The sequence below is a fragment of the Panthera uncia genome, chromosome D4 (genome assembly GCF_023721935.1).
Source record: "Panthera uncia isolate 11264 chromosome D4, Puncia_PCG_1.0, whole genome shotgun sequence".
Taxonomy (NCBI): domain Eukaryota; kingdom Metazoa; phylum Chordata; class Mammalia; order Carnivora; family Felidae; genus Panthera; species Panthera uncia.
In genome coordinates, this window is record NC_064807.1 from 78,705,965 (window position 1) to 78,733,264 (window position 27,300).

The following is a 27,300-nucleotide window of genomic DNA, read 5'->3' on the forward strand; positions in this document are numbered from 1 at the left end:
TGCTTTCTGGAGCCTCTCCCCTGCACTATCTTTTTTTTTTTTTTAAGGTTTATTTTTGAGAGAGAGAGACAGACAGACAGACAGACAGACAGAGTGAGTGGGGGATGGGCAGAGAGAGAGGGAGACACAGAATCCCAAGCAGGCTCCAGGCTCTGAGCTATCAGCACAGGGCCCAGTGTGGGGCTCGAACCCATGAACCGCAAGATCATGACCTGAACAGAAGTCGGACACTTAACCCATTGAGCCCCCCCCGGGGGGCCCCTCCCCTGCACTCCTACTTGATCCTTACAACAGTCCTGTAAGGAATGTATGTCACTCTCCCCACTTACAGATGGGGAAACCGAGGCCTGGAGAGTTGAATGACTTACAAACGATCAAGGCTGAGTGGTTTTTGAGGAATGGCTGGGCACTGGTGACACCAGGCCCTCCTGCTCTCCTCCCTGTTCCCAGCTGTGGGTGGGGAGGGTATATGTGTGTCTGCCCTGGGGCTTACTCCACTGCCTACCTGTGCACCTGGCCTGTTACCCAGCAGCCGTCTAGCAGCGCAGGCATCCCCTCCGCAGCATGTCTAAAGGGGCTCCCAGCTCCTGCTTGCACACTCCCACAGACAGGGTGCTCACTCCTCCAAAACCAAACCAGCTTGACCCATTTGGGGTCAGCTCTGCCTGAGCTACGATTGGCTTCTCCTGGGCCCGGCTTTGCCCTCCGGTGGGGGCATGCAGGGCAGCTCTCTCTGCCCTTTTGAGATTTGGAAGGAGATTCTGAGCCTCTCATTTTCCAGGCTATACAACCTCTCAGCTCCCCGCGCCCCCCCCCCCCCCCCCCCCCCATAGTAGCTGAGAACGTCCTCCCTGTGTCAGATAGGGCTTTTTAATTATCGCAAGTTTTTGTTTGTGGGTCTCCTCCCTCCTTGAAATAATGGGGAATTTGCTAAACTTCTGTGTCAGTAACCTTTGAAGAGAAAAAAAGGCTGGAGTTGAAAAACAGCTCGTGGGCTGGCTGGAAGGCTATCAGATAAGGCAGTGGCCCAGGAGCTGGGACAATGTCCTCTTGTTCCTGCTCCCCAGCCCTCACAATGAGCTGCTGTGGGGCCTGGCTGTATCTCTAGCAGGGGCTCCCTCGCCCGTTTCCTGGGCAGGGGCTGCCCCACCCTCGCCAGCCCCCCTGTCTCTTCCTCCCGGACCTGGAATGAGTGGGTCATGGTGAGCAGGTCGGCTGCCCGTGGCCTTTGGCTGCTCGGCAGCCTGGGGGTGACAGAGAAGGGATGGGGGCACCGATGGAGCCAGCCTTAGACTCTGCCGGACGGGGCTCGAGTCTCACTTGGCTCACTCGAGTCTCACCCACCCTGTCCTTCTGGGGTGCGGTACCTCAGTCCTGGTGGTTGTCCTGACAGCTAGGTGAGGAGACACGTGGGCAAGTGGTGTGGCACGGGGCTCAGCCACGTGGCCTGGGTGTGAGCCCTTGTCTGCCTCGGGAGACCGGAGTGGCACGGTGGTGGTGGCCGAATGCGGGCTGGGCTTTGACAGCCGAGAAACAAGGATTTCGTCAGGCAGAGGGGTGCAGGGAGAGGTGGTAGGGGCTTCTGGAAACTGTACTGGCGAAGGCCCTGAGGGGGAAGGGGTTCAGGGCAAGGCAGGGACCAGTTGGGGAGGAGAGTCTAGGTCACTTGTCTGGGTGTGGTGTGAGGGGCGTCTCAGGGAGGGCTCAACACCAGCTTGGAGCACTGTGGCTTGATTCTCTTTGGGCTGTGAGGGCACGGCAGAGGGGCCTGTCCGGCGGAAGGCTGCCGCTGTGGTCTAGGTGGAGGCGGCCAGTGGGGAGGCCCTCCCGCACTGCCTCCCGGGCCCTGGCCGAGATAGCTCTCTGGAGCAGAGGAGTCCAGGGCAGGTCTCCCTACCCTGTGTCCTTGGCTGTCTCATCGATGGTCTGGGAACCATGGCACCATCCCCTTGCCAGGAAGTATGAGGATTCCATGCGATGGAGGTAAAGGCCCGAGCAACTGGCCTTGGTTGGGGAGGGGATCCAGGGCTTCTAATCCCCTGGGTCTGTTTAGAGTCTAGAGAATCAGTTGTGTCTAGGACTCAGGGATGTCTCGGAGGGATGGGACAGTGGGGAGGGGGGTGCAGCCATGGAGGGTGCAGTGACCCCTGGCCTTGGGAGACGTGGAGGGAGCCCCCCATACCTGGACAAAGCCAGAGCAGGGGCATTTCTCAGAGGTACTGGGTGAGCAGGCAGCTGCCCTGATGACCAAAGCTGGGTTCATCTTTGTCACCGGGGAGGATTGTCCTTATCCTAGCTGACTCCTCCTCCTTCCCGGAGCTTAGCTGACCTTGGCTGCTGGGATACTGGGACTTTGGTCTGGGAACTCGAGGGCCCTGAGCCTTGGTGCTGAGCCAGACCCCGCCCTATCTACTAGGAGCCCCCTGCCAGGCAGAAAGAGGGTCACGAGAGACCTTCCCAGCATAGCCTGATGACTTTCAGGCTCTGGGACCACGTACAAGGTTGCTGTCTCTGAGGAGTCCGGAAAGGCTTCGTGGAGGAGGGTGCACTGATGCCAAGAGTTGAAGGTCGGCTAGGATGAGGGGACAGCCTATGCCTGGAGGCCTGCCTGTGGGAGTCGAGAAGAGCAGCCCAGGGTGAGGTGGAACAGGCAGGTGGGCCCTGGCCAGCGGGGCTGGCATTGAATCCCATGCAGTCCTGACCAGAAACCGCATCTTCTGGACTCCAGGGCCCGAGAGATGGGTCTCCCTGAAAAATCCTCTTTACGGCACCTTTTAAGTGCATGTTCATTACTATTGATTTCTGTTTGAAATAACACCCTCCTCTTCCGGATAAAGAAGTGGCCCCAGGGGGGTGAGGTGTGGAGAGGGGCTGCCCTCTCGAGCAGGCTCATTTCTCCCATGTAAAGTAGGGGTGAACTCAGTATCTGTCTCTTGGCCTTGTGAGGGTTCATCAAAGGGATATGTGTGATGTTTCCTGTGGGCACAGCCCAGGGGTGCCAGCTCTGCCCTGGTGAGGAGGGCCGGGTGCATGGAGCCCAGTGTAGACATGTGGCGTGCCCGGCAGGGTTGTTGTGAGAATGAGCTCGCTCCTGGGCTGCAGACGTGGGAAGGCCTTTGGCCCTGCTTGGTGTGGTGGTTCTGGTCTCCAGGGACCACAGGAGGAGGCCATGCAGTGGGAGTGACAGGAAGGGACCTGATGCAGGGGTTGGGGGACACAGAGACCCTGTGTACAATGGCATCAGGCCCCGGACCCCCCACACCACATGAGGCAGCCGTGGGCAGGGCTCCCAGAGCAACCAGGGCCCCGTCCTAGCAGGGGCTTTGGACACATCAGGTAACTGCTGCTTCCTGAACCCCTTACCTTTCTGGGAAATGAGTAGATGAATATTCCTGGTAAAAAGGACGCCAAAGTGAGCAGCTGAGCGCCCTGTGCAGAGTGAAAAAGCAAGTGCCTGTGGGTGGAGCCCTTCTCTCCTGGGAGTAGAGTGGGAGCGAGGCAGCGGCCAGCACCTGATCACCTCCTTTTCCTGAGCTTCCTGGGTAGGGAGTCCGTGCCTACTTGCTGCCCCCTTAGGGCCTGGGAAGTCTGCGGTACCCTCCACCCTCCCTCCTTGCCTTATTGAACCTTTTGCCCAGCCTGGGAAGGCAGAGGCTGTAGGTAAGCAAGATGCTGGCCTACCAGTGCTGACATGAGGCAAAGGAATGGTGTGGTAAAGGCCTGCTTTGAGTAATTGGTGGGGTGGGCTGGTGTGGGGGTATTTGGGGGTCCTGTGGGCCTGGGTCAAGGCTGGTTTCCTGGAGGAGGTGGTTCTTAGGCCGTTTGGTGATCCTCTTGGGTTGAGGAAGTGACCAAGTGACCACTCTCCCTTCCCGAAACCCGGTCATCTTATAGCCACCACCAGGGGCACACTCACCTCTGCCAGGACATTTTACCCACCAGGGTCACAGAAGAACAACTCCCTCTGGACCTCATGTGCCCCTTTCTCTCTCGCCAGGAGCCTTGTGGGGAAGAGAGGAGGAACGGGCGGGCTCCAGGCCGAGCGGGAAGGATACGTGTCTGCATGGGAATCAGGGAGCACAGGCCCACTGGCCCTGCCCCCATCCCACAGGCCAGCAGTTAGAGCTTGGCCCTCTAGACGGTGCAGAAATAGCCTGCCAGACCTTGGAGTAGCTGCCCCCACTCCCCCTCCCAGTCAACTCGGGTGCAAGGGGTTCGGCCTCTGTTCTGGGTCCCCCAGCCTGGAGAAGCCCACAGGAGGTTGGGAGGGTCACAGCTGCCCAGCTACAGTCAGGATGCCTTTACTGTGAGTTTCCCCACAGCCCTCTGTTCAGCCAGGAACCTTCCCAGGGAGGCCTGGGCCCGCTGGGGTGTGATTATGGAACCGGGTGGTAGGGAAGAAAGAGGAGGGCTGTGCAGCCGTAGGCTCCAGGATCTGGCTGCTTGGGGTCTGGGCTGGGCCTGCTGGGTTCCTGGGCTGTAAACCCAGAGCCTCGTTGGCTCTCCCTGGGCAGAGCCAGTCTACTGAACCATGCCTCCCTTTCCTCTCCCCAGCCACCTTGTTCAGGCGAGAGGGGGCCCTAGCCCCCTAGGACACCAGCTCCTCCCTCTGTACATCCTGGGTCCCTACTCTGCCTTCCCAGCATCCTTACCTGGCAGGGATTTCCAGGCTGGGCCGGAAAACAGCTCGGTCCCACCCTGCCAGCTGGGTTTTAAGCCCTGGACAGCAAGCCTAGGGTGCTGTGGTTCCCAGCCCTTCCTAGGCAGGGTGGCTATTCCAGCACCTGGGGCAGGGCATCTCTTGCACTGAGGTATGAAGCCCTATCCTGGGAGGGAGGCCTGGAGTTTGCCTCGCGTGGGGGGTGGCCCAAGGTAGAGTCTTGCAGCTGAGGGGACTACAAGCCCGCCCCCCGCCTAGGTCAGTGCTATGATGGGGGTGAATAGGCCACTGGAGCAGGGCCGGGGGAGCTCTGTTAGCACCCAGAACTGAGTGGGGTGGTGGCCACAGTGCAGGTTTGTGAGGGCTGCCTCCAGAGAGAGAGAGCTGGAGGAGCGGAGGTGGTGTCGCTGGCGTGCCGAAAGGCTCGGGCCTCACCGAGTTCCACACGTGAGTGAGGGTTTGGCTGGGCTCTAACCTGACCTCAGCCTGCCTCACAGCTTCCCTCTGGTCCGGCCACCCCCCTCAAGCTCTCAGGAGTCCTACCTGAATGCGTCAGTTCAGCTTGAGGGACCTGAGCCTTGCCCTGTGCCAGCTTCGTTCTAGGCACAGGGGGGTGGGCGGGGCTGACTGGGCCTCTTGGGTCAGGCTGTGGGGTCCCTGTGGGCTGGGGTCCCAGTTCTGGCTCTGACTCCTCTGCAGTGCCTAGCACAGAACTCCGTCTTAGAGAGGTCTGTTGCCATGGGCACCTCGAGTCTGGGGTGTGGACGGTGGCCTCTCGCAGCCTGTGGGGGCCTCTGGGCAGGATCCGTCCAGCTCATCTCTGAATTCCTGAGCCCCCACATAGCGGGGCTTACCCCAGTGGCTTACCTCCAGTGGTCACGGAGATACGGGCTACCGGGTTTGTGCTCCGCAGGAAGTGTTTGGTGATTCTGCCTGACCTTCCTGGCCTGAGGTAGGGTCTTTGGTGAGACAGGGAGAGAATGATGGCTTGAGCTTGGAGCCGTTGGAGGCCAGGAGCTGAGAGGCAGAGGGTGCTGGGGGAAGGAGGTCTGGGTGGGCCAAGCCCCCCAGGGGTTTGCGCTGTGGACAGGGGTAGGGGCAAGACCTGCCCGGCTTCCATGCCAGGAAGGGCTTAGAAAGCCTGCTGGCCCTCAGGCCACAGCTGTGGGAGGGGGCTTTGGTGGGACACTGCCGTGTGCCGTTGGCTCTGGAAGGGACATTCGCCTCTCGGAAGGACTCTACCAAGCCCTGGTGCGGGTGCCATCTGAGGTACCTCCCATGTGATGTACTGAGGAAACAGGCTCAGAGAGGGGAACAGCAAGTGAGCAGTGGGCCCAGGTCCAAGGCCGGGTCTGTCAGAGTCCGTCCTAGTCTGGGCTCCTCCTGGGCACCAGATGATGTCAACTATCTCTGCTCTTTGTGCCTGTGTCGAGCCCACTGAGCCTGGCCTGGGCCCCCAAGCTCCGGGACATGGACCCTGTCTGAGTCTCAGTGTCTCAGGTACTGTGCGGAGACTGTGGTATTCTTTCCCGTTTGAGCCCCAGGTCCTCCTCTGTAAGGTGGGAGCAGCGGATGTCCCCGTGGCTCTCCTGCCCTGAGTGGGACTGGTGGGGGGAGTGGGATGATGTGTGAGAAAGAGCTTTGTTGACAGTGACTTTCTAGACAAATGGGTGACTACTTTGGTCTTGGAGGGAGACCAGGGCCGAGGAGAGGAGGTAGAGAAGGTCGCGTGGGTCCCGTGGGTCTCCAAGGCCAGGACCCTACCCCAGCACTCGGTGCTGACATTCGGCTCCTGAGTGGTGGCCTGATCCTCCGGCATCTGCTCCCTTAGGCTGAGCCACTCTCCCGGAGTCCCGCCGTGGGCAAGAGGGCCTGGCGGGTGTCTGTGACTCCAGCGCTGTAGTCCCCCCTTCCCGGGAGGAGTGACTGCCTCCAGCTGGGAAGTCTGGGCGGGCCTCCCGGGGAAGGGGGAAGGGAGGGGAGCAGCAGGCTGGGCCTGACACAAGAACCGCCCACCCCCAGGTCCCATCTGATGCCCAGGCTGAAGGAGTCTCGCTCCCACGAGTCCCTGCTCAGCCCCAGCAGCGCGGTAGAGGCGCTGGACCTCAGCATGGAGGAGGAGGTGGTCATCAAGCCGGTGCACAGCAGCATCCTGGGCCAGGACTACTGCTTCGAGGTGGGTCCCACTGCAGGAGCAAGGTGGGGCGCTGGTGTCGCTCTGTGGCCTCGGTGAAGGCCAGGCTCTTTGGGGCCAGGCTGGAATCTACCCAGCGCTTTTGGCTCCTAAGAGACCGGGTGGAGCTGGGAAATGGGGGGCTCTGTTCCCGCTCCGTGGGCTCTTTGTACACGGCCCGGCACTGTCTCCCATGTGCAACGGCATGAGGCCCCAGTGGGTGAAGGGAGTGAAGGCCTGTATAGAATTGCTTAAGCCCCCAGAGCCTGCTCACTCCTCCTTAGAAACCCCTCAAGTACAATGTGGGGTAGGAGAGAGTACCCCTTTTTTGGGCCTGTCTCCCCTTCTGCATAATGAGAGCCAGAACCTTTCCTGCCCTAGCTTTCTGTGACCCAAGTTTGAGAGCAGGGGGACAGCCACCCAACCTGTGCAGGGCCCCCTCACCGTAGATGGGGAATCTGAGGCCCAGAGTGGGCAGGACGATGTCAGCAGCCACACAAAAGCCTGAGGCCAAACCAAGACCATGGTAGCTAATGTTGCAGGTGTTCCTGGGAGTTCCTAATTGCTTCTCCAATTATTCATATTCTCTTCCCACCTCTGTTTCTGGGAAGCTTCCCACCCCCAACTGTCTTGCATAATTAGGGGAGCTCTCTGGTAGAGGAATGAATTCGCCTGGTGATGGAAATCAGCTACTCAGGGACAACCTCCGGGGCCCCCCTGGCCCCGGGGAAGAGGCGGAGTGCTGCCTGGCGCACCTGCCCCGAGCTCTGGGCCTCTGGGTGCCGTTTCTGGCTCAAGACGCCTGGACCGGCCGGGCTCTGACTTCTTTGCCTGGGACAGGCTGAAGATGGTGCCTGCCCGCTTGTCCACAGCAGGGGGTGCCTGAACAGCTGGGTGAGGAGTCTGGTTTCCCCCACAAAGCCGGGACAGCAGGGAACAGCAGGAACAGAGTGGGAGCAGTTTGGGTCGGGCCCCCCGACCTGGATGGGACTGAAGGAGGAGCAGGAATCTGGGGAGGAGGGTAAGGGTTTCAGACAGTAGGACCCCAGGGCCCAGCACATCTAGACAGTGCAATTTTTATTTCTCCAGTGTTGTCCCCCAAATGTTAAGTTTCTGTGACCAAGTTTAGCCACTTGGCTAAAGAGAACTGTCAGAAGTAGCCGCTAAGGACTGAGGTGATCCTTTGTATCTGTCTCCTCGGTGCCTGTGGCTTTACCTGTAGTGGGGGGAGGTCCGAGTTGAGCATTGCCCTCTGACCCGGACAGGGGGCCCACACCTTCTCTCCCCATCTCTGGGAGAGTGAGGTTGGAGCCAGAAGGATGCTCTCCTGTGGACGGGGACGCTGAGGCAGGGGTGGGGAGTGGGGACCAGGCACCGACTGACGCAGGGCTCCGCTGTCCTGCTGTTGACTTGCTCTGGGACCTTGGGTCACCTGCAAACGTGGTCATTGGGTGAGCTGCCCTGTGGCTGTGGCTCAGACCTGGTGGCCATAGTCCACCCGCCCAGGGCCCAGAGGTCTTCCGTCGTATACCAGCCTTACTGTGTTCCCTTCCCCTGTGACACGGTCCTGCCTGTCTCTCACAGGTGACCACGTCATCAGGAAGCAAGTGTTTCTCCTGCCGATCGGCAGCCGAGCGGGATAAGTGGATGGAGAACCTTCGGCGAGCGGTACACCCCAACAAGGTAAGCCTGTGTCCCCAGTCCCCAAGTAGGGTGGACTGAGGCTGGACCCAGAGTGGACCTAGACGCTGACAGGAGGGGAGAGGCAGGGATCTCCGATGTGGGCTGTGATGGGGGGTGGAGGCAGCGCCCAGGTGAGCAGTAGGTGCCGGGCTCTGAGGGAGGAGCTCCAGTTGGCCAGACTGACTTGAGCCACATGCTAAAGAGGCTGGGCCAGAGAACTGAGCATTGGGCTGTTGGGGACTTGAGTGCTGGCATTCTGCTGCCTGGATGTCCCCCTTTCCCCAGGCTGATTCCCTACGCATCCAGTTCCAGCTTAGACATCTGTCCCCTTCAGGGGAGCACCACTGACCTAGGCAGGTGTGCCCCCAAGCCGCCCCCGTCAGGTCCCTGGATCCCCTCCTATAATCATCTGCTTCTGTGGCTGCCTTTGGGGCTGGGCTGAGCCCTGGTCACCATGACCTCACTACGGAAGGGGCCTTAGCAGTGGTCACCTCCTAAGTGACGTTACAGACCAGCAAACTCCAGAAGAGCTGGTGAATGGCACAGTCACCTGCTATGTGCCAGGCATTGTGCGAACCTCTTACTCGATCTGTTACTCTGTTTCATTCCTGTTTCACAGGAAAGGGAACCAAGGCTTGGGTTAAGTCATGTGCCTAAGGTCAGTGGGCTCGTACGAGACAGAGCAGGGATCCAGCTCCTTGTCCGCCAGGCTCTGAGCGGTCCCTGCCTCACCCCTGTCCTGTGTCGGGCTTGGGCCCCTCCTGCGTCTGAACGCTCTCCCTGGCCCCCGGTGACCGAGGCCCCTTTGTGCACGTGCAGGACAACAGCCGGCGTGTGGAGCACATCCTAAAGCTGTGGGTGATCGAGGCCAAGGACCTGCCGGCCAAGAAGAAGTATCTGTGTGAGCTGTGCCTGGACGACGTGCTCTACGCCCGCACCACGGGCAAGCTCAAGACGGACAATGTCTTCTGGGGCGAGCACTTTGAGTTCCACAACCTGCCCCCTCTGCGCACCGTCACCGTCCACCTGTACCGGGAGACTGACAAGAAGAAGAAGAAGGAGCGCAACAGTTACCTGGGCCTGGTGAGCCTGCCTGCCGCCTCGGTGGCTGGGCGGCAGTTCGTGGAGAAGTGGTACCCGGTGGTGACGCCCAACCCCAAGGGCGGCAAGGGCCCCGGGCCCATGATCCGCATTAAGGCTCGCTACCAGACCGTCACCATCCTGCCCATGGAGATGTACAAGGAGTTTGCCGAGCACATCACCAACCACTACCTGGGGCTCTGTGCAGCCCTCGAGCCCATCCTCAGCGCCAAGACCAAGGAGGAGATGGCATCAGCCCTGGTGCACATCCTGCAGAGCACGGGCAAGGTGAAGGTGCGTGTGTGGGAGCAGGTGGGTCCCCCACGCTGTGTGGCCCCATGCAGAGGCCTGGGATGCGCACTAGGTTATCTGCTGCCCCCCGTGTCCGAGTCCGTGATTTCAGCTCTAACAGAAGCACCCGTCGCAGCCAGGTGGGCTCCCTAAACCCAAGAGTTGTGTCATAGAGTTGCCGGGCGGGGGGGGGGGGGGTTCTTGTTCCTCCTCGTGGTTGGAGCTGATCGCTGACACACATATGGAGCCGATGGGTGGGGTTGTGGCTTACAGTGAGGAAGTGGGTTTTAGGAACCTTCCCGCTGCACCCAAGGGCTGGCGTCTAAGGCTTGAGGGGAGCCAGCCTCTCCCAGACACACGTCCAGTGAGACAGAGTTCAGTTGACATCCCCACAAGTGACCACCTGTCGCAGCCCTCACACGTCAGACACACAGACTCACACACAGAGCGCAGTGTATTGCCTCCACGCAGCAACCAGCCAGCTATCGTGACAGCCATCCCTGGTCCCATGGCCTCCAGAACAGGGATTGTCCCGTAGCCATCTGGGCAAGCCCTCCTGGAGGGCTTCTGCCCACCTCTTTTTATCTTCCAGGCCATGCTTCAGTCCCTCCCACCTAGTTCTGGAGACAGGCTCCTTCAGGAAGGCTCCCCCCGTCCCCTCCTGGTGGGAGTTGCCTTAAGGGGATGCAGTGGAGAAGGACTGGACATTGCAGAAGGCCTTGCATGCTGGCCTGTGTCCTAGGAGAATAAAAGATGAATCTCTTACCTACATTTAAGACAAGAAAGAAGGAACTGGGCCTCTGCCCTCTGGACATGGTGTGGTTTGAGGACCAACTAGCCTGTGATGGAGACGAGGGACCACTGTGTGTCAGGGTCCTGAGCCCTCTCAGTCTCAGGACAGGGGAGACACAGGCTGAGGACCCAGGCACATGACTCCATTAGGGCCCCTTATCCTCTTATCTGTTCCCAGAAGTCTGTGGCCCTCTTCAGGCCTCCAGAGCCCCCCTGCCTGTTGGACTCATGCTGTCCTTCAAGGAAAGGGACTTCCTGACTGTGCTTTCCATAAGGGGAGGGAGGCCTCATTGTCTTCTACCCACCCCCAGCTGCAGACCTGATAGGTTGGACCGGCTCTGGCTATACTGTCCTTAATTTCCTGGTCAGTGTTGGGGGTTGCTGGGAAACTGAGTGAACTGAGGGAGTCCCTGGCCCCCAGAGAGGGAGCAAGGGAGACCTCTTCTGCTGCTGTGTCTATTCCTTCGGTACTTGTCCCCCAAGGGCTGGGCTAGCCTGGAAAGCCGACTTCCATCTGCAGTGACCTTTGTTCTCGGGGCTCACGGTGCTTTGTGGAGGGAGTTGGAAGCCAGGCTCCAGCCGCCTCAGTGGGCCTTGGGGGATCAATAGGCAGAAGCATAGAAAGTAACTCATGTGCTAGGGCCATGTGCTTATGAGCCCCTTCTATCTGAACACTTGGGAACCAAAGGGACATTCTTGGTGAGAAGCAGAGCGTCTGACAAGGGCCCCGAAGTCCCAAGGTGAGGTTTGTGTGAGCGGGCATCTCCGCACCTTCCTGCCCGCTCCCCGGGCTCTGCTTCCCTGGGCTGTGGCTTTTCAGAGTCCCTGTCCTTGGGTTCCCAGGCCTTCTCCCCGTCATCCCCACTCCTTTCAATGTGACAAGAGGCAGATCCGGCCCTGATAGCTGGGTGGGCTCAGGCAGGTCACTTTCCTGTTCCATGCCTCGTTGGGTTTTAGCTCTAAAGAGCTCCTACTCATCCCAGCCTGGGCCTGGCACCCACCCCAGGTGTTTAGAAGCCCTGTGGAGCCACCAGGCTCCATGCAGTACTTGCCTCTGCTCTGTGTGTTCAGAGAAAGGGGCTCTCTGGGTTGCCTGTAGGACAGGAAGGGGGTCCTCAGGCTGTGTGGTTCCCAGAGAGGCAGTGGCCACTCCCTCCCCCAGCCCCCACCCTTTCTCCATTGGCCAGTAGGTCTCCTGGACCTAGAACTCAATTCTGTAGTCTAAGGTCCACTTTCAATTTCAGAGGGCCCAAAGTTGTACATAATGGAGTGAGAAATTTCCAGAGCCCCAGAAACCCTGGCCCACACCGGCCTCCTTGCCGCCTCGTCACCTCCCCCCTACCCCGGGTCTCTGATTCCCTGCCTGTCTTCTTTCCCTCCCCCAGGTCACAGGGTTGGCTGAGGGCATGAGGAGGCAGGGGCTCCTGAGAGAGGCAGGTTCACACTGCCCACATCTCTGCAGTCAGGAGGGCGTGCGTGGGCTCAGGCTCCTCCCAGGGTCTTCCCGTGACACTGTGTACAGGACCCACAGGCTCACCAGTTTCACAGCTGCCTTCCAGAAAGTCTGGGACCCATAGCAGTGAGGGGCCGCCTTCCCACCTAAGCTGAGGGCCGTGTTCTCGCCATCTGGGCCCTGGCGCACTGCCTTAGGGCATCTGGACAACTCCCCACTGTGGGGCTGCATAGAACAGGTCTTCTGGGGTGGGAGACCCCCTCAGAGTAACGGGTGGGTAGATAGTGGCAGCTGCTTGTATGACAGAGGGAGGGTGGCCTGTCTGTCCTCTTCGGCGCTGTTGGTGATGGGAAGGGAGACCTGGCCAGGCCTGGTCAGGGCTGAACAGGGTTTGAGTCCAGCGGACCTGACCATGGTGCAGTTGGCTCATGGCTCTGCGTGCTCTTGCCCAGGCCTGCCTTCCCTATTCCTAGACCCAGCTCTCACCAACTATAGGCATCTCCCCTGCACAGGCTGCCTTGTGCGCGCCCCCAGCAGCCCCTCCAGGGTGGGCACCAGCAGCGTGGCAGTGGAGCAGCCTTGAGAAGGAGGCACTTCTGGCTGGGGAGCGGGTCTGGGATCTTAGGGTCCTACTTGCAGGCCTGCTCATGTCCATTCTCCTCACCTCCCGCCTCCCCAGGACTTCCTGACGGACCTGATGATGTCAGAGGTGGACCGCTGTGGGGACAATGAGCACCTTATCTTCCGGGAGAACACGCTGGCCACCAAGGCCATCGAGGAGTACCTCAAGCTGGTGGGCCAGAAGTACCTGCAAGATGCGCTAGGTAGGGGTGGGGCGTGGGGCCGGCAGGTGGGCAGGGCATGGGCTGTGCCTGCAGGGCCCTCACTCCCTCTCCCTGCCCTCCTGGCCCCAGGTGAGTTCATCAAAGCTCTGTACGAGTCGGATGAGAACTGCGAAGTGGACCCGAGCAAGTGCTCGGCCGCCGACCTCCCCGAGCACCAGGGCAACCTCAAGATGTGCTGCGAGCTAGCCTTCTGCAAGATCATCAACTCCTACTGGTCAGTGCCGTCCGGGCCCCCACCCCTGTGTCTCCCTTCCTGCATGCAGGACGCTGGGCGCCGTGCTAGTGTGCGTGTGCGTGTGCTCGGCAAGGCCCTTAGGCTCCGTCTTCCCCGACTTCTAAATGACGGAGCAGAGGTTACGCAGGGAGGGCACAATGACACACCCTGCCTGGCCCAGTGGAGTCTTGATGGGCTGCCGGGCCCCGTCCTGGTCCTTTGTGGGCTCGCTCATGTAAGGGAGCGTCCCAGAACATATGCAGGACACGGCAGTGCATTTCCACGCTTCTTAGCGGGCACCCTCCATGTGCCGGGCACTGTCGTTGATGCTGGAGCTGCAGCACTAGGAGCGAGGCCGACGGCCCTGCTCAGGTACCCACGTGGGGCAGGTGGACAGCTTCAGGTGAGACCCCTCAGCTGTCCACAGGGGTGACCCCCTCCTGCACCTACCGTACCTCACTCCTTTCTTTGGCAGGGTCTCCCTCACCCCACACCTCACCTCCACACACTCCCTCCCTTCCTGCTTCAAGGCCTTGTGCCTGCTTCCCTCTGTCACCGCCCGTCATGGTATCAGACGCAGTTGTCTCATTCCTCCCGGCACCCGCTGTCACAGCCCTGATCCCATCAGAGTGGGACTGTGCCTGTGTCCAGATCCATTTCCCGCACGTACCTGGAGCACCCTGGGGGCAGACAGATACCCCCGGCTCAGGGCTGGACCCAGGAAGGCCCGGGAATGGTTTGCTACTCCCAAAAAACAGGCAGAGACAGGCCTGCTAGGTTAGCAGCAGCCTTGGGAAGGGGACAGAGAGAATAGCCAGAGCGCATAGAGTGGATGTCCTTCTACCAGGTCCCTCTGCCCCTGGGCTGCACAAGGTGCTCACCTAGGTCCATCCTGGCCCCTCGGGCTGGGCCAGAAATGACCCCTGGCCTGGGGTAGAGGCACAGCCTTGAACTCTTTGGGAACATACTTCCCATCCTTGGGCTGGGCTGTGCTTTTACCCGGTACCCGCCCAGTTCCCAGGGCAGACTGGGCGTGGGACACAGGGAAACATATCCATAGACAGCCATTTTCCATTTCCTCTTTCTGATATCTGTCCGAGGCCCGGAGGCATCTTTCTGTCCTGGACAAGGCCATCGATAGATGTCATCGCTCAGCACCTGCCCCCTGCCCAGTCCTGTGCCAGGCAATTTGAGGGTCAGGGCTTAAGGTCGTGTCCTCCTCTGCTCCTCTGTCACTGTCTGTAGCATGTTCTTGTTGTTTCACTGCAGAGAGCCTGCTGAGCAGGTGCTGGGCTTGTTGGGCAAAAGCCTTCGGAGTTGATCAAGGCGTCTGATAGACTTGAGATGGTCCTATGAATGTGGCAGGGCCGACCTTGTTCTCAGTGTAAGGATGAGGGGACTGAATGAAGTTCAGGGAGGGCCAGGCACTTGCTCAGAGCACCCTGAGTCCGTGGCAGAGCCAGGCATAGAGTCCAAAGAGTGCTGGGGCCTGGACTGCCCCAGGGTGGGAGGCATGTCTGTCAGGGTGAAAAGATAGGAAAACCACGTAAAGATTGGCCAGTGGGGCCTGACTGCAGCAGGCTGCGGGTGCCTGGCAGAGAGAGCCCCCAGTGGGGTACTGGGAACCCTTCCCACCTTCACTGGACCCCCTGGGGAGGTCACTTCCTCCATTTCCCTTCCCACCTAGAAAGCGGGAGCTGTGTTCTCATCCTGTGATTAGCCTGTTGCCATCTTGATCATTTGGAGCTCTTCTGAAAATGTCTGATTCCTATAATATTCAAGCAAAGGGAGTGAGTCTCAGCAGCCAGTGATGGCATCCAAGGGGCAGTGGTCTGTTCCAATCGTGTTTTCCTCACTCTCCCCGAGATCCTCGTGCCTGGTGTCTGGGACAGAGGGTGGAGCCCCGGGGCAGGCCCAGGAGCTGGCCATTGCCGTCGAATCTCATTGGGACCGAGACCTGGCTCCTGTGTGCCTGCGCCCATCCCCTCTCGGCCCATTTGTAGAGAGCCCACGGCCTTGCCTGGGGTTCCGTGTCCCTGCTCCCTAGGCCAGGCTCTCCCTTTGCCCTCGCTGCCGTGCTGCAGTCCTGTGCTCAGTAGCTCACACGCCATCACGGTGGAGGCGTTGGAATCCAGGGCTCCATCAGACCCAGCACCAGGTCCCTGCTCTGCACCCTCCTGCCCTAGCCCCCTGCCCGATGACTGGCCCACCTTCCTCTGTCCCTCCAGTGTCTTCCCACGGGAGCTGAAAGAGGTATTTGCCTCATGGCGACAGGAGTGCAGCAGCCGTGGCCGGCCTGACATCAGCGAGCGACTCATCAGCGCCTCCCTGTTTCTGCGCTTCCTCTGCCCTGCCATCATGTCGCCCTCACTCTTCAACCTGCTGCAGGAGTACCCCGATGACCGCACTGCCCGCACCCTCACCCTCATCGCCAAGGTTACCCAGAACCTGGCCAACTTCGCCAAGTGAGTGCCGTGAGCCCGGACGGCCAGGGTCCAGGCGTGGGCATCTGCTGGAGCCCTGGGGACAGGCCGTGGGTGTGTCTGCCCTGGGGTGGGGCCACACGGCAGGCCCTGCTTCTGTCCCTGTCCTCCTCAGCTCTTCTCCTCCCCTTCTTTCAAAATCAGATCTCCACCTCCCATCCTCCCCCTACAAAAAGTACATGGCATTTGGGTATGTTTCCTTAATTTTCAAAGGTGAGAAAAGGAGATATTTTTTCCTTCTGCTTTTTGAACTAACATTTTTATCATAAGGATTATCCCGTGTACTTAACATTCATAAGCCTCGTTTTGCGATGAATGACTAACATGCCTTTAAGGGAGAATGGCCCATATTTCCTTAACCCGTCCTGCGTGGTTGGGCTCTCAGGTTGTTTCAGACTGTCCTTGTTTGATGCTGTGAAGAATGTCTTTGCTTATAAGGCGCTTCAGTGTTCTCGACTGTACCCTAGAGCGAGTGGGTGGAAACGGAAGGGCTCATTCACAGTGTGGACAGAGCCGTGCTGCAAGCCTTCTCTGTGCTGGGCTCTGAGTCACATCTGGTTCCAGCCTCCTGGACCCACATTTGATCAGGGAGAGAGGGCAGGAAGCAGCAGAGCAGTGATAGAGACACAGGCCTCCTAGGAGGGCCCCAGCCCTGTCCTCCTAGGAGATGCACCCCCTGCTGTGTGTCAGGACCGGGAAGGTGGGGAGGCAGTCACCTGCTCACGGAGAGGCAGCAGGAACAGAGGTGGGGCAGGCCCCGGGAGGCCCGTGTGCTGGCTTGATGAGGCACCGTGGCATTCCCGAGTCATTACATGGCAGGCCCGGAGAAGGGGGGTGCGAGACCCAAGAGGACAGCGGGATCTTGAAGTTCAGGTGGGAAAGTGGGTCCCCCACAGGGAGGATGGCCCTCGTCCGTTCTGGGTCCTGAACTGGTCAGCCTGACAGCATGGGGAATGGGGGCTGGAGAGAGCACAGCAGGCAGCAGAGAGACAGGGCAGAGGGCACAGCTGTGGTTCCCTCCCACAGAAGAAACCGCCACGGAAGTATTGGGGGGTGGGGAGCGGCTAAGGTCGGGGGTGATTGGAAGGTAAAGTCAGCAGGCCTAGCCGGGTGGGGAGGAAGAGGGAGAAGCTGGCCACCCCCAGGCTTCTGGCTGAGCTCTCTGGGGGACAGCAGTGTCCCTACTTAGGTAGGAAGCCCAGGAGCGCCGCATGGGTTTGAGGTGACAGCGCTGAGTCGGCCAGACTCGGCCAGGCTGAGGACAGGGGAGGTGCCCGTGGATGTACACGCCTGAAAGCTCAGCAGAGAGACCCACTAAGTGTGCATTAAAAGTCACCTGCACACCAAGCCATTGAAACTTGGAAGAAAGAGGGAAGGAGACTGACCAGCAGTGAATGGGGAGTGAGGGCCACAGAACATTCTGGTCCTGTGAGGAGAGGTCCGGGAAAGGGTCTCCGGCCTCAGCCGGGAACGAGGGCCCTGAGCCAGAGCAGATGTGTTGGCTTGGTGGAGTGAGTGGTGGGAGAGGCAGCCACAGTGGGGGCTGGGGGACTCAAAGGGGGTCTCCTGGACCGGCCCCGGGACACTTACCCTCTCTGCTTTCTGTCCAGGTTTGGCAGCAAGGAGGAGTACATGTCATTCATGAACCAGTTCCTGGAGCACGAGTGGACCAACATGCAGCGCTTCCTGCTGGAGATCTCCAACCCCGAGACTGTCTCCAACACGGCCGGCTTCGAGGGCTACATCGACCTGGGCCGCGAGCTCTCCAGCCTGCACTCGCTGCTCTGGGAGGCCGTCAGCCAGCTGGAGCAGGTGCCTGGCCCCACGGGCTCCAGGGGGGACAGAGCCGGGCCAGAGGAAGCTGCAGAGCTCAGGGCTGCCCCTCCTTCTGGACTAACTGTGGGGGTCAAAGTGTTCGCCTGCCCGGGTGCCAGAACCCAAGGTTCCAGCCCAGGCCCTGTGAGCATTGCCCTCAGGGTCCCTGAGCCCCTTTCCCTTGATGGGCAGTGTCCCATTCAGTCACCAGCACCAGCCACGGGAGCCCACTTTGCCCACGGGGGCTTTAGCTGTCCACACTCAGCATTGAGTGTGTGAAGGTGTGCCCCCTACCTGTGAGAAACGTGATCATCTTTAGCTGCTTCTCTGAAAATATCCTCGTTCTAGGTTTTAAGGCCACTGATGTGAAAAAGATAGACACTGAAGATGCTGCACCTCCACACGTCAGGCAGGAAGCTACAGGCCTTTCCAGAATTACCCTTGACCATGAGTTGAAAATCTGATTCCCTAGACATGTCTGATCCTGCTGCGGCCGCCTGGCCTGCGCCCTCGGTGGCCTGAGGTTCCACTGTCGCCCCAGCAGCCCCAGCCCACACTGCAAGCAGTCCGGTCAGGATCCACTTCCACAATATCTGTTGCTTCCCCGGGCTTAAAGAGACCACTTTACAAACGTGGTTACTGCCTGAACAGGGATGGAAGGCCTCCTTGGTCCCGTCCCATTCCCTAGAGGCGACCACTCAGGGCACTCCAGTGTGTAGCTTTCTAGATATGTCTGCATGTGTGTTAAGTACCCATGCATGCACAGAGTTCTTTTCCGTTTTTGTTTGTGTTGAAGTGAGCACTGCAGAGTGCATTTCTCACCTGGCTCTGTTGTCCTCTTTCCGTGTCACTAGGGGCTACGCCGCCGCTGTGGCCCCTCGGATGGCCACAGGCTGTCCTGCATAGGAGTACACATTTCACTAGCCCCTGTTGCGGACACACGGGTTAATCCCCACGTCTTGTTGCTGCGGTCGTGTCTGTTCGCTGATACCCACTCCCCTTTGGCTCAAGAGACACAGGGCAGGAAACGGCAGTGGGGCCAAGGCCCTCTCTTTCTCCACTGCTGCCAACACCAGTCACTCTAACTGCCACCGCTTACGGCATCCCGTGCCTGCCTCCGACACCCACATCTGCACAAGCAGGCAGGAAGCACAGGAGATGGCAGCCGCCGTCACAGCTGATGGCAGTACAGCAAGAATTTGAAATCGAGGTGTTTGCCTCTCAAGTCTATGCTGTTGACTGCATGAGTTTTCACACTTTTTTTGCACAAAACCACGGAAGCCAGTGCATAAGCAGAAGGCCAATCCCAGAAGTCTCTCGGATAGGGAGGTGTTGCTGTGGGAAGTTCTGGGGTTCCTCGTGGGCTCCCCTCTCTGGGGCATGGAGATGGGATGTTCTCAGGTGGAAGGCTTGGACTAGGTCACCATTTCTCCCTTTAGGCCTCTCACCCGCCCCCCCCCACCACCAGAAGTATCTGGGGGGCTTGGGAAAAATGTTCATTTGCAGATTTCTAGGCTTTCCAGCTCCTTCCCAGCCCTGTTGGGTCTGACAGGTAGGGAGGGTAGGGCAGGGCCTGCCTTTCCAAGTGGCTCCTCAGCAGTGTTGAACCGCAGCAGGTGCAGTGCACTTGGCCTCCCCAAGTGGCACCCACAGGTCACACCTGCCACTTGCTGTGTATTTGCAGAACATTGTATCCAAACTGGGACCCCTGCCTCGAATCCTGAGGGATGTCCACACAGCACTGAGTACCCCAGGCAGTGGGCAGCTCACGGGGACCAACGACTTGGCCTCCACTCCTGGCTCTGGCAGTAGCAGCATCTCGGCCGGGCTGCAGAAGATGGTGATCGAGAATGATCTCTCTGGGTAAGAGAGGCCAGGTGTACCGGCTGTTGTGGGGTGCGCGTGTAGACAAGGTACAACCTGCCTGCAGTTTCCACTGGGGAGGAGGATGTCTACACAAACGTTTATAAAATAAGCTACTTGAGACTTGAAATGTGTTGTGCAGGCTGTAGGCAGTGAGCCTCCATTTGGGAAAAATCAGGGAAGGCTTCTTGGAGGAGGTAACGTGTTTTGGGCTTTTTAGGAAAAGCAACATTTCCATGGGTGGAAAAGGCATTCTATGTAGAGGAACTAGCACAAACAAAGGCTTGGAGAAAGACAATACATTCTGTTGAAGAACGATCACTAGTCCCAAATGCTTTTAGATTACCCAGGTGTGTGTTAAAAATACCTCTTCTGGTATTTCCTGGGTCTGAATCAGAATCTCCAGGAGTGGCATTCAAGTGTATGTGTTTTCAGCAGGAGTCTGGGTCACTCTGCAAGGCTTTGAGGCTGGGCGCTCCAGAAACTAGGAGAGGTGTTGAGGCCCCGCCCTCAGACTGAGGACAGGGAGGCAGAATGTTCTTGGATGTTAACGTCAAAATGAGGACATTCCTTTGAAAGACTTGGCATGTGTAGTGAACCGTTTGTGCCCCACTCACACACTGCCCTCCCAGGGGGCATCTTGGACCGGCTAGTAAGGCTTATGCAGCAGAGTTGGGACTTGGGTCTTGCTCTGAGGTGGCAACGGCAGCGGGCTCGTAAGCAGGCGAGGGCGCGGACATCCAGAATAGGGTGTGTGGTACACAGGACTGGGGGTGCTTCCCAGCTCCCGCTGAGCCCGGGGGGTCCGTTCACACAACCTGCCAGATGAAGGAGAGCGGGTCAGGTGGAAGGGGACACACCTTGGTTAAGAGGTAGCCAGGTGCGTGGGTTCTGAGGAGACCTGACCGCGTGTGTAGCACGACAGCCAAAGCCTGAGGCCGGTCTGGGTTTCTCCGGCTCCATTGCCTGCCGGTGTCCAGCCGAGTGGCTGCAGCCTGTCCCGCCCAAGTTCCATCAGTTGGGACTTGTCACTTCCTCTCCATCCCAGGCTCCCCGTTGTTGAAACCCCTGCCCGCTCAGAGCCTGTTTACCTCCCCCAGCCTTCCCTCCACAGCCGACCTGACCCTCCACATTGTGCCTTCTAAGGAGTGGGCTTCCGGGGAGGGGCCAGGGAAGAGGCTGGAAGACTGGGGGTGGGTACGGCTCTGCCTCTGCAGGTGCAGACCCTCCCTGCCTGAGTCACACCTTTGGATCCTCCTCTGAGTCCTTGTTTTTGCCAGGAACACCAGCCCCCGCCTGCCAGTCAGACAAAGGTGGCAGCAGGAGGCGGGGGGGGGGGGGCCTCACTGGGTCCCCACTCTGGTTATCAGTCTGGTGAGGAACGAGAGGGAAGAGGCAGCAGGGGCCCTTGCGGCTTTGAAGTCAGAGTTCTTAGTGCAGGACCCTTGGATAGCAGAGAGCCACTGCATTGTGGGTTGGGGTTTAGCCAAGGGGAATTTCCCAGAACACTCCAGGCCCCAGCACTCTGTGTCCCAAGATGCAGCTGAGTCAGGAACAGGTGTACCAGACAGCCTGACCTGGAACTAGCAGCGCTGGCCCCTAGAGTAGAGGTTCTGTGCAGGAACGGCCACCCTGGCCACTCAGTCCCCGTGGGGGCTTTTGCCGGGGTCAGCTGCCAGGGCTGTGGTTTGGTTTGCGGCTGGGCCACCGCTCCCAGCCTCTCCCACTTTTGCAGCCCACGAACCTCCTCTCCCCCACCCCATCTTCCCTCCTCCCCAGCCCTGCCTCAGGCTGCCAGGCCCTGGCAGGTCGGCGGGGCGCTCGGTTTGGACCCGCCTTGGCCACATTCACAGTTCTTCTCTTCCCCCTTCTTTCCCTGTGTGTGCTTGTCTCCCTGCAGTCTGATAGATTTCACCCGGTTACCGTCTCCAACCCCCGAAAACAAGGACTTGTTTTTTGTCACAAGGTCCTCCGGGGTCCAGCCCTCACCTGCCCGCAGCTCGAGTTACTCGGAAGCCAACGAGCCTGATCTTCAGATGGCCAATGGTGGCAAGAGCCTGTCTATGGTGGACCTGCAAGATGCCCGCACGCTGGACGGGGAGGCTGGCTCCCCGGCGGGCCCCGACGCCCTCACTGCCGACGGGCAGGCGCCGGCATCGCAGCTGGTGGCCGGGTGGCCGGCCCGGGCGGCCCCGGCGAGCCTGGCGGGGCTGGCCACGGTGCGGCGGGCGGGCCAGACGCCGACCACGCCGGGCACCTCCGAGGGTGCCCCCGGCCGGCCCCAGTTGCTGGCGCCGCTCTCCTTCCAGAACCCCGTGTACCAGATGGCGGCGGGCCTGCCGCTTTCGCCCCGCGGCCTTGGTGACTCGGGCTCCGAGGGCCATAGCTCCTTGAGCTCCCACAGCAACAGTGAGGAGCTGGCAGCTGCCGCCAAGCTGGGAAGTTTCGGCGGTGCCGCCGAGGAGCTGGCGCGGCGGCCCGGGGAGCTGGCGCGGCGGCAGGTGTCACTGACTGAGAAGGGCGGGCAGCCCACGGTGCCACGGCAGAACAGCGCCGGCCCCCAGCGGAGGATCGACCAGCCGCCGCCGCCGCCCCCACCACCACCCCCCGCGCCCCGTGGCCGGACGCCACCCGCCCTGCTGAGCACGCTGCAGTACCCGCGGCCTTCAAGCGGACCGCTGGCGTCGGCCTCGCCTGACTGGGCTGGCCCCGGAGCCCGGCTCCGGCAGCCGTCGTCCTCATCCAAGGGTGACAGCCCGGAGCTGAAGCCTCGCGCGGTGCACAAGCAGGTCAGTGCTGTCGTCCGAGGGCGGGCCATCATCCCCCATGTCGCGCTGCTCCTCCTGGTCATCTCACCTGTGCCCAGCTGCCATCCCACGCTGAGTGATGCCGCACGTGGCCCATCCTGCCGGCCTGCCACGCACACCACCTCCCCTCCCCCGGGGGCCGCTGGCCCCCGCCCGAGTCCTTGAATCAGGGGTAGCGCGGCCTGAGGGTCTCTCTGCCACTTCTCCCAAGGGCAGCAGGGGTTGGGGAGAGAAAGGAGGGAGGGCTCTATCCATCTCCAGCTGGAGGCCTGATAAAGCCCTGCCCAGGGTAGGAGTCAACCAGACCCCCAGCACGTCCCCCCCACCCCCACCCCCCGCACCTTCGTGTCTCAGCTGGCCTCCAGGGCTCAGCTGCTGGAGCGAATGGTGTTCCTGTCACCCTGGGGCCGCACACAGTATGTGGGACAGATGTGTTGTGACTTGCATGACCACCTGCCTGGCCGAGCTCACTTGCTCTCACCTGGGCGGCAGAGAGGGGTGCTTGGGCCACCTGGGCTCTTGACTCCGCCTCAGGCCGCCATCGAGAATGGGAGTTCCTGAGTTGGGGGTGGTATCGGTAGGCACCTGGCCAGCTGGAAACCCCCTGCCCCTGCCATGCCTCTGAGCCACTTGTCCCCGTGACTCACCTCGTCCCACCCCCCTGTTCCCTCCAGCCCCTCACGGCTGTGTTTCATTGTAGGGCCCTTCACCCGTGAGCCCCAATGCCCTGGACCGCACGGCCGCTTGGCTCTTGACCATGAACGCGCAGTTGTTAGAAGACGAGGGCCTGGGCCCAGACCCCCCCCCACAGGGATAGGCTAAGGAGTAAGGAGGAGCTCAGCCAAGCAGAAAAGGTAAAGCCGGACCCTGGCAGTGTGGGGCAGGGCGGGGCTGCCTGCCCGACAACGTTCTCTCCCCTTGAGCCCTGAATGAAGGGTGCTGCTTCTTCCTGTGTATGGCTAGTCCTCTCTCAACCCTTGGTCCCCCATGAGGACGGCAGCCAGTGGAATCTGGAAGTAGAAGCAGCAAGAAGGGCTTAGTTCAGAGCTGAGGATTCCTGTATAGGCTGCACACGAGACTCACTGGAAGTTGTACTGAATCCAGACTCCCAGGACTCGGTCCTCAGACCTCTGGGAGGCCCCTTCCCTGAGTGACCGGGCAGCTGAGTTTCTGAGAGTGCCGGACTTGAGGGCTGGGGGATGCCAAAGAGGCACATGGAGACCGTCGTGGGGCGCTTCGTGCATGAGCAGCAGAGAGGTGTGGGTCCCCAAGGCAGCCGGGAGGGCTGCCCCCCAGCCAGGCCCCGCCCACTCTGGGTTTGTGCCTAGCCAGGGCCTGAGAGAGAAAGAGCCAGGGTGAAGGGGTGGGGCCAGACTGCTACTGCGAGGCTTGCTTCCCCCTAGGGAGAAAAAATGGTTCTAAAATATCTAGATTCCACCCCACCACACACATCCAGCATTTGGCGGGGGCAGTGGGAGGGGCTTCTGTCCTCCCAAATTCTCCCTGCTGTTATGGCACCTGTCCTGGATCCATGGCTGGTTCTCATGTCCCCCTGCAGGCCCAGGTCAACACGGGGCCCCTTGCAAGGCCACCCCAGCATGGCAGCCACATCCCCCGCTTCCCTAGGTGCCCTCGCCTCTCAGCCCCAGGAAAGCCTGTAGCAGCCTCTCGGGCAATTCCACGGAGGTCAGGGTGGCAGCTCTCCCTCCTCCTGGCCTAAGGCGAGGTTCATGTCCATGCTGCATTCCGCCACCTTCCACCATCCCCTTAGTCCACTGCATCCACCTGCTTTCACCATAATTACGTGAAGGGGACAAGGGGATGTGGGGCACAGTGCTCCAAGAGCCAGCGTTTGGCTGGGCAGCAAGGAGAGCCAGCCTTCGCCCGGGCTCCCTGCGTGAGCCGGGCTGGGCTCTGCACGTCTCTGAGACTCCAGTTCCCACTTGTGAATTGCAAGGACCGCCCGGACCATTTGCAGGGGTCCGGCTGCAGCCGGGGTGTCCCCTTTCCTTGCTGCTCCATGGCTGAACGAGCTCCTGTTTCTCTCACTCTCTCCACTACTAACCCTTACAGGAAAATCCAGGAGGCCTTGTTCCCTCGAGCTCCCTGGAGACCTGGGAGGGTCTTCCCCACCCCTCTCTGGCCAGCTCAGCAAGACTTGGGATGGGCCGAGGTCATTTCTCCCGGAGCCAGGCTCTCTGTGGATCCAGCTTTGCTGTAGGACCTTTGCTTTGAGTTGGGGCTGGTCTCTCACCGGTCTCTGGATTTGCCGCCTCCTAACCTTTGGGCAGTCCTTTGCTGAAGTGAATTAGGCCTCTGTTGCCTGGGACTCAAGGAGAGGCTCTTCCTGCCTCCTCCAGCCCCCATACTGTCATGGCATCCTGGCCCCCAGCCCCTTGATTCTAGCCTCAGCCCCACCTGCCTTTAACCTGTCTCCCCCTTACTTCCCCACACCATGCCCTTGCTTTAGTTTCACATAGAGGCTGGGAGGCTAGGACCTTACCCCACTGTTCAGTCACTCTCCACGTGACCGGGTCACCTTGCCTTCTGGGCCTCGGTTTCCCCTCCTGTAGAGCCCCTATCTCTCAGGATGCTGTCAGGTCTTAATATATCCAAGAGTGTTTTTAACATTTGTTTATTGTATTAATGACGACAACAACAACCTCAGTGCCCTAGTTAAACCGTTACTTCCGAGATCTGGGTGTGAGTCTTCATTCCCTCACAGCTGTGAGGCCAGGCTGCAGGGGTGGGAGGTTGAAGCGGAGAAAGCCCCGGGTGGGGACAGGCCTTGCGTGTCACCGCCACCCCTCTGGCTGGGCTCCTGAGGAGTCTCCGAGCTGGGCTCCCTGCTACCCGTGCTCCCGCTTGGGCTCACGAGGTGTGCTCTTTGTCCTGGGTGCTGTGCCCCTGGCGCGCCGCCCCCCTGGCAGGACCTGGCCGTGCTGCAGGACAAGTTGCGGATCTCCACCAAGAAGCTGGAGGAGTACGAGACCCTGTTCAAGTGCCAGGAGGAGACGACGCAGAAGCTGGTGCTGGAGTACCAGGCGCGGCTGGAGGAGGGTGAGGAGCGGCTACGGCGGCAGCAGGAGGACAAGGACATCCAGATGAAGGGCATCATCAGTAGGTGAGAGCAGCCGGTTCTGGTCCCCCGCACACAGAGCAGGCAGGCCGTCCTCCTGATGAGGGGAAGGGCTGATCAGCCGCAGGATGAGCCAAGGGTGGAAGGAGGAGAGCGTCCCAGGCAGTGGGGACAGCATGGCACACGTGTGGCGTTAGGCAGCCTGGACCGCAGGAAGCCCTACCCGGCACAGGGTGCACTGATGGTGGAACGCGAAGTCGGGCGTGGCAGGAGTGAGGTCAGACAAGGCCCTGTAAGGAGTCCTGTTTTCTTGGTAAGCCCTGTCAGGGGAGCTAGGATTGGGGGCGCCTTGAAACACAGTGAGGACCCAATTCTGGGCAGGAAAAGTCGGCATAAATGTCATTACATTCGGCGGGTGAAGGGGGGGGGGGGGGGGAGGAAGGCAAAATATCCCCCAAGTTTCTACCAAGAGCGTCTGGGTGTCTTGGTGCCAGTTGCTGAGATGAGGGTCTGGGGAGGGGAGCAGTTGGGGTGTCCCAGCCATTCCAGTTTAAGGTGCCCTTGGGTTACCTGGGAAAATTTCCAGGGAACCATTGGCTCTGATGCGGACTCTCACCTTTATTGATGGCTTCGATGACATCCTGTGTTGATTTTCTCTCTCTCATTCTCTCTCTGTCTCCACCCATGGGTAGGGCGTCTGTAGGCAGGGAGCACAGTGAAGGTGTAGCGTCCCAGCCATCCCACAGCGTCCCGATCGTGAAGTTCACGTCTTTATGACAGTAATACAAGGTAGCAGAGGAAATAGCGTGGACTTTCTAGCTTGTTTTCACGGCATAAGAGCCTGTCAGCTGGACAGATTTAGCAGGTGTGCCATACCCAGAAGTTTCCCCACCTGGCCTCATGTTTTGTCCACTACAGAAACCCTTTCCGGATTCTTCCTACTTAGACTACCCGTTTCTCTGCTCCTAATTACTGTTTGTTTCACATACCTATGGGTGTGTTCATTATAAAATGGTTAACGTGAGCAGAGATCCTGTAACCAGAGTGACTGTTAATCCACTGTTCACTTGACAGCCAGCTCTGTTCTTTGTGTGTGTGGTTCCGGGAATGGAAATGCTTCTCAAACTAACCACCTCTTCCTCATTGTATCTCTTCTCTGAGGAGCGTGTGGTCTCTGAATTCAGTGGCTTACTTAGCGCATTTATTTCTACTAACTATCACAGTGTATTTCCTCCGTAATGGAAATGTCAAATTAGATCAGTTTGGTTGCTAGCATTGTTTAACTCTAGATTCTTACCAGTTTTTGTGTCTACTTGTTTACCATTCTATCACTATTTGGGGAAAGGATATTGAATGTCTAATCATAATATGGATTTGTGTATTTCTCTTTTCTATTGTTTTCGATTTATGTACACTGAAACTCTGCAACCACATCTAGGATTGTTACGTGCTGGTGATGAACTGATCTCTTTATTATTATAACATCACCATCTTTATCCCTCATAACATTCTTTGTTCTGAAATCTACTTTGTTTGATGTTAATTACAGGTGTCTCAATTTATTTTGATTAATATTAGCCAGGTGTATCCTTTTTTATCCTTATACTTTTAACCTATTGGTGTCTTTCTATATAAATGAATTTCTTTTATAGACACCTTATTGGTTCTTGCATTTTATCTAATCTGACAGTTTCTGCCTTTTAATTGGAGTGTTTAGACCATTTACATTTAATGTAATTATCAATATAATTATGTATGAATCTCTTATCTCGCTACCATTATCTATTTGTACCATCTGTTTTGTTCCCTTTTTTCCCCGAACTCTTTTGGATTGAGCATTTTTTATGATTGCATTTTATCGCTTATTGTCTTACTAGCTATGTCTCTGTTGTCACTTTAGGGCAGGAGTTGGAAACTTCCCATAAGAAGGCAGATAATAAATATTTTAGGCTTTGCAGGCCATATGGCCCCTGTAAGTATTCAACTCTGCTGTTGTAGCAGAACTATGTGTGTGGTGTGGCTATTTACAAAAACAGGCAGTGGGCCCAGTCGGGCCCTCATT

The 27,300-nt window shown here is 59.0% G+C and overlaps 1 protein-coding gene across 1 annotated transcript in view; it reads left to right on the forward strand.

Annotated features, from left to right (window-relative positions):
- Window positions 1-311: 311 nt before the first annotated feature.
- The window catches only part of LOC125927247 (disabled homolog 2-interacting protein-like), a 31,710-nt gene continuing 4,721 nt past the window's right edge, over window positions 312-27,300 (forward strand). Inside the window, 13 exon segments of the mRNA XM_049637418.1 lie at window positions 312-1,397; window positions 6,683-6,836; window positions 8,418-8,516; window positions 9,336-9,890; window positions 12,812-12,956; window positions 13,047-13,191; window positions 15,420-15,656; window positions 17,285-17,486; window positions 19,174-19,352; window positions 21,253-22,141; window positions 22,860-22,958; window positions 22,960-23,013; window positions 25,090-25,283. Of these exon segments, the coding sequence (XP_049493375.1) occupies window positions 6,693-6,836; window positions 8,418-8,516; window positions 9,336-9,890; window positions 12,812-12,956; window positions 13,047-13,191; window positions 15,420-15,656; window positions 17,285-17,486; window positions 19,174-19,352; window positions 21,253-22,141; window positions 22,860-22,958; window positions 22,960-23,013; window positions 25,090-25,283 (2,942 nt within the window). The 5' untranslated portion in view covers window positions 312-1,397; window positions 6,683-6,692.